The sequence below is a fragment of the Carlito syrichta genome, unplaced genomic scaffold (genome assembly GCF_000164805.1).
Source record: "Carlito syrichta isolate Samal-C Ts95f unplaced genomic scaffold, Tarsius_syrichta-2.0.1 Scaffold90651, whole genome shotgun sequence".
NCBI classification, from domain to species: domain Eukaryota; kingdom Metazoa; phylum Chordata; class Mammalia; order Primates; family Tarsiidae; genus Carlito; species Carlito syrichta.
This window is the reverse complement of record NW_007034747.1, coordinates 41730-47729: the sequence shown is the minus strand read 5'-3', so window position 1 is coordinate 47729 and position 6000 is coordinate 41730. Positions and strand designations below refer to the sequence as shown.

The following is a 6000-nucleotide window of genomic DNA, read 5'->3' as shown; positions in this document are numbered from 1 at the left end:
CAGCCTCGACCTGCTGGGCTCCGACGATCCTTCCGCCTCAGCCTTCCGAGTAGCCGGAATTACAGGCATGCACTACCACACCCGGCTGATGTTTTTTTATGGGTGATTTTTAAAACTATATATAGGTACTTCTGGAGGGAAAAAAAGACACAGACCTTGCCTTCAGGGTTATCTCCTGGGAAAACAAAAACATAGGTATAATACAGTGTAATAAATGCTACAGAAAAGGTATAAAGGGCAATACTCAGGGGAGTCAGGTGAACAAAGTTTTGTTTTGAGTCAAGTTCTTACCCTATCACCCAGGATGGAGTGCAGTGCCACAATCACGGTTCATCGCAGACTTGACTTCCTGGGCTCAGGCAATCCTTCTGCCTCAACCTCCTGGGTAGCTGAAACTACATACACATGCCACCGTGCCCAGCTAACTTTTTGATTTACTGTAGAGACATAGTATCCTATGTCACCTAGGCTGGTCTCAAACGCCTGGGCTCTGGCGATACTCTTGCCTTGGCCTCCTAAATGTTGGGATTACCGGCATAAGCCACCGTGCCTGGCCACACTTGGGAGTTTGAACTTGGTACTGAACTATACAGTCCATGAGTATACCATTACAGGCTTATAAGCAAGAAAAGGAAATAATCATATATTATTAAAAATTCACCTATGAAGCCAGGCTCGGTGGCTCAGCCTGTAATCCCAGCGCCTTGGGAGGCTGAGGTGAGTGGATTGCCTGAGCCCGCGGGTTCGAGACCCACCTGGGCAAGTTAGCGAGACCTCATCTCTACAGTAAATCAAAAATGAGCCAGGCGCACCTGTAGTTCCAGCTACTCGGAGGCTGAGGTGGAAGGATCGCCAGAGCCCAGCAGGTCGAGGCTACGGTGGCCAGGAGCAGCCACTGCACTCCAGTCTGGGTGACAGAGTGAGACTCCAACTCAAAAAAAGAAAAAAAAAATTCACCTATGTTTTCATGTTTTCATAGTTTTATTTTTTAAAATATTGATCCACTTGGAACTTTTCAACATTACAATTTAATACAAGGCAAAATAATATAAATTGTAAACATTAGTTAACTAATAGAAACCCACCAAAAATAACTTTAAAGCCTTAAAGCACTTAAAACTTCTTTAAAGCTTTTAATGTACAGAAATACAGTAGAATAAATGTTCCTACTTATAAGACTTTGAAGGGTTTGACCGATTGTGAAACATTCACTGAGTGGTAGGATGGATGACAGAGGCAGAAACCAAAGTGCTATGACTTTATTTTCTAAAACACCGAGAAACGATGTCAGCTGGGAAAAATTACTGAGTGCCTTATTGTCGACATTTTTAACTTGCTCTCACTTGGTATAAGATGTCACACTCCACAGATTATTACATGCAGAGAGCAATCCTTTTCTAATCGTTCATGGTGATATATTCCCATGGATATCAACATTAAAGCGTTTACTGCCTTGAGCTCAATCAAAGTATGGCATGGTTTTTACGGGAAGCCTTTATTGTCCTGTAAGGTCACAGCATAACTGGCTTTATGCAGAACAGGTAGCCTTCACTCCTCTTTTAGTTACCCTGCTCTTTCTTCTCCATGATGAGTACAGTATCCACCGTTACTCCTATGTCCTCCAGTGACTGGCCTCCCTCCACTTCCAGAGGCCTTCTGGGAAAGGAAGTAGAAAGGCTGTAGAGGGACGTGTGGTACCCAGTGCTCACCATCCAGTCATGTAAGACCTATAAGATAAAAAGCTTAGTTATTATTCAACACTGTCCTTCCCCTACTGCATGCAAATAAACTCTTGCTATATTCAACAAAAATACTTCTCAAAATGTGAATTTCCTCACTTACCTGTGAACTGCAAGACTTAAAAAACCTTCTTCTCAGGACTCGCCCACTTGGACATCGCAGAGCAACTGTAACTATCTGAGGAATAAAAACGTTTGGGTAAGAATTCCAATCCAGGCTGGGTGCAGTGACTCAGCCTGAAATCCCAGCACTTTTGGAGGCCAAGGCGAGATGACTGCCTAAGTCCAGGGGTTCGAGACCAGCCTGGGCAACTTGGTGAGACCTCGTCTATACAATAAATCACAAAAACTAGCCCAGCGTGGTGGCATGAGTCTGTAGTTCCAGCTACTTGTAGGGCTGAGGCAGAAGGATTCCCTGAGCTCAGCGGGTCAAGGCTACAGTGGCTGTGAGTGTGCCACTGCTCTCCAGCCTGGGTGACAGAGTGAGACTCCCACTCAAAAAAAAAGAATTCCAATCCACTGCTCTTTGCATTTCCAAAATTACTACTCCTAGGAAACACCAACCATTATAAAAGTTCATGTGGAGATTTGCAGACTTTTAGCTCTGAGAGTACTGAACCAGCATCAAGGTCCAACTAAAAATCCACTTTAAACATGGACATAGCCAGGTGTGGTGGCTCACGCCTGTAATCCCAGCATTTTGAGAGGCTGAGGTGAAAGGAGTACCTGAGTCCAGGGGTTCGAGACTAGCCTGGGCAACATGACAAGACCTCATCTCTTCAAAAAAATTTAAAAATTAGCCAGGTGTGGTGGTACATGCCTGTGGTTCTAGCTACTTGGAAGGTTGAGCCAGAAGGACAGCCTGAGCCTAGCAAGCTGTGACGTGAGCGTGCCACTACACTCTAGCCTGGGCGACAGAGTGAGACTCCAACTCAAAAAAGGAAAAAAAAAAAAATTTTTTTAATAAATAAATAAATAAACATGGACATAGCCGGGCACAGCGGCTCACATCTGTAATCTCAGCACTTTGGGAGGTGGAGGTGAGAGGATTGCCTGAGTCCAAGGGTTCGAGACCAGCCAGGGCAACTTGATGAGATCTCGTCTCTACAATAAAGCAAAAAATTAGCTGGACGTGGTGGCGCATGCCTGTAGTTCCAGCTTCTTGGAAGGCTGAGGCAGGAAGATCACCTGAGCCCAGCAAGTCAAGGCTGCAGTGGCTGTGAGCATGCCACTTCACTCCAGTCTGGGCAACAGAGTGAGATTCCCACTCAAAACCCCCCCAAAAAACACATGGACTAATTCTTCCGAAATGGAAAAATAAACATCTTCCCACTGACTGAGGAGGACAGGGACAGAGTCTTCCAGAGAGCATGCCAGAAACTAAATGCTTCTGTCTGCCCAGATAATACTCAGCTTGCAGCTGAGCTTCCAAAGCACACTTGAAGATCTAGTGCTACCTCACATTCCACAGACAGGAACAACACTGGCCTGGACAGAAACAAGAAGCCACCCTGTCCATGCGAAAGCTACCAAACATGCACCGCCCCAGGCCCAAGAGTGCCAGTTAGCACCAGTCCAGTGGCGGGAGCTCCCAGGGGCCTCTACTCCTTGGAGCAGCTCCAGCTTGATCCACTTTTCATAATAAAGCCCCATCTTCCCTTCCATGAAATTTAAACAGCTAAAAAGAACTTAGAAACTGCGAGTTTATTAAAGGGCACCATAAAAAGAGAAGATGGCGTTTTAGTAATTCATTCTAGTGTTTGTTTGTTACCTACCAGGAGATGCTTTCTTATGACTAACATTATCTTAACTGACCTGGGAGCTATGTGGGCATCATGTGATGTACAAGTCATGTTAGAAAACAGTTCCGATCACCAGCCTAAGAAACAAAGTGAGACCCTCATCTCTACAAAAAAACCCAAAAAATTAGCCAGGCCTGCTGGCACACACCTGTAGTCCCAGCTACTCAAGAGACTGAGGCAGAAGGATCGCTTGAGCCCAGGAGGTCAAGGCTTCAGTGAGCCATGACCGTGCCACTGTACTCTAGGCTGGGCAACAGAGTAAAACTCCAACTCAAAAAAGAAAAAAGAAAAAAACAGTTCTAATCAAGTGGTTAAGGGATTTGATTCACATCCAAATCAGTGTAATGTTGAGACTTGTTATACGAAAGTCCTAATACACTGCTATTACTTCTCCTAAATAAAAGTTTTATACCAAAAAAAGAAACTACAAAACCACAGATGAAAAGTCAGTTTTGCTTATTTTTAGAAGTAAGATTTAATTTTGCCTCAGCCTCCCAAGTAGCTGGGACTACAGATGTACACCACTGCTCCTAGTTTCCACAGAGGTTTTGTTTAGATTTATTGTAGTGATGAGGTCTTGCCAAGTTGCCCAGGCTGGTCTCTAACCCCTGGGTTCAGACAATCCTCTCACCTTGGCCTCCCAAAGTGCTGGGATTATAGGCATGAACCACTGCACCTAGCCTGAGGCTTTGTTTAAAGTGAGTGATCTGATAGGGGAATTAAAGTCAATGCCTTAAGAGAAACTAGTGTTAAAATACGGCGAATTAGTCAGGCATGGTGGTGTGTGCCTACAGTCCAAGCTACTCAGGAGGCTGAGGTGGCAAGATCACCTGAGCTCAGGAGTTTGCAGCTGAAGTGAGCTATGATCGTGCTACTCATTCCACTCCAGCTTGGACAAGAAAGCAAAATGCTGTCTCTAAAAAAAGATACGTATATATAATGAATTAATGTTTTTCATTATGATTGGATCGATACCCGAGAGAAATGAACTATCATTGTTTGAAACTAGCAATTGTTTTGCTATTACAATTACTGTGAGGGTTGGTTGTATAATTTCTCCTAACATTATTGACCATGTAGTGGAATAACACATGAATGGATAAGATCCACAGGCCACAATCCAAACTGGAAAGGACACCAATGTCCAAACACAAATTGTTGCATAAAATATAATTTAAAAGTAGCAGCAATAGGTGGAGTGTGCCTATATAATCTCAGCATGCCAGCAGGTTGAGGTGCGAGGATCAATGAAGCCAGAAGTTCAAGCCCAGCCTGAGCAACACAGTTAGTCCCCATTGCTGCAAAAAAATTTTTTTAATTAGCAGGCTGTGATGGTATGCGCCTATAGTCCTAGTTACTCGGGAGGCTGAGGTGGGAGGATCACCTGAGCCCAGGAGATCGAAACCAGCCTCGCCTCAGCAACATAGTAAGACCCTATCTTTACAAAACTAAAAATTTAAATTTTAAAAATTAGTATCAGAGGTTAAAATCTGTCTCCCAGCTAATCCTTAAAATGAAATAATATACAATAACGAAAATAGTTGGTGTGGTAATATGGTAACATTTTATGACATTTTTTTTTTTTTTTGAGTCAGAGTCTCAACTCTGTTGCCCAAGCTGGAGTGTTGCCCAAGTGACATGCTCATGGCCACTGCAGCCTCAACCTGCTGAGCTCAGGTGATCCCTCCATCTCAATCTTCCAAGTAGCTGGGACTACAGGCATGCACCACCATGCCCGGCTAATTTTTTGTTTTATTGTAGAGATGAGGTCTTGCCAAGTTGCCCAGGCTTGTCTTGAACCCGTGGGCAACTTGGCAAGACCTCATCTCAGTCTCCCAAAGTGCTGGGATTATAGGCATGAGTCACTGTGCCCATTCTTATAATGATTTACAAAATTACTTTTGAATTATCTTAAACTCTGGTTACTGTCTTTTCCTTTTTTTTTTTGAGTTGGAGTCACTTTCACTCAGGCTGGAGTGCCAGTGGCCGGCTCATGGCCACTGCAGCCTCGACCCGCTGGGCTCAGGTGATCCTTCAGTTTCAGCCTTCCAAGTAGCTGGAATTACAGGCACAAGCTACCACACGTGGCTAATTCTTTATTTATTTATTTATTGTAGAGATGAGGTCTCACCAATTTCCCCAGGCAGGTCTCATACTGGTGGGCTCAGGCAATCCTCTCACTTCAGCCTCTCAAAGTACTGGGATTATAGGCATGAACCATCGCGCCCGGCCCTTTGTCTTTCCCATTTAACAGCAGAACAGGAACATATGGTGAACATTCCATTGAGAATTCTGGACTACCATGAGTTATTTCTTTTTCTCATTTTAAAAATCTAGCCATATGAATATTTTAGAACCCTATAGATAGCTACCACAGAACAAGCACTGAATAAATCAGGGTGTACTGCTTAAGTAAGAATTGCATTATTTTTCAGATCCTTCCCTTTTCTATCAGAAAT

At 43.9% G+C, this 6000-nt stretch overlaps 1 protein-coding gene across 3 annotated transcripts in view; it reads right to left on the bottom strand.

Annotated features, from left to right (window-relative positions):
- Positions 1–990: 990 nt before the first annotated feature.
- The window catches only part of UBXN8 (UBX domain protein 8), a 31229-nt gene continuing 26219 nt past the window's right edge, over positions 991–6000 (bottom strand). For 2 of the 3 annotated variants that reach the window (XM_021712810.1, XM_021712804.1), the window contains 2 exons: positions 1843–1917; positions 991–1727 (listed from right to left, as the gene is read on the bottom strand). In XM_021712810.1, coding sequence (XP_021568485.1) covers positions 1560–1727; positions 1843–1917 — 243 coding nt within the window. In that variant the 3' untranslated portion in view covers positions 991–1559. The remainder of the gene's footprint in view (positions 1728–1842; positions 1918–6000) is intronic. The other variant, XM_008059084.1, reaches the window with a different exon arrangement.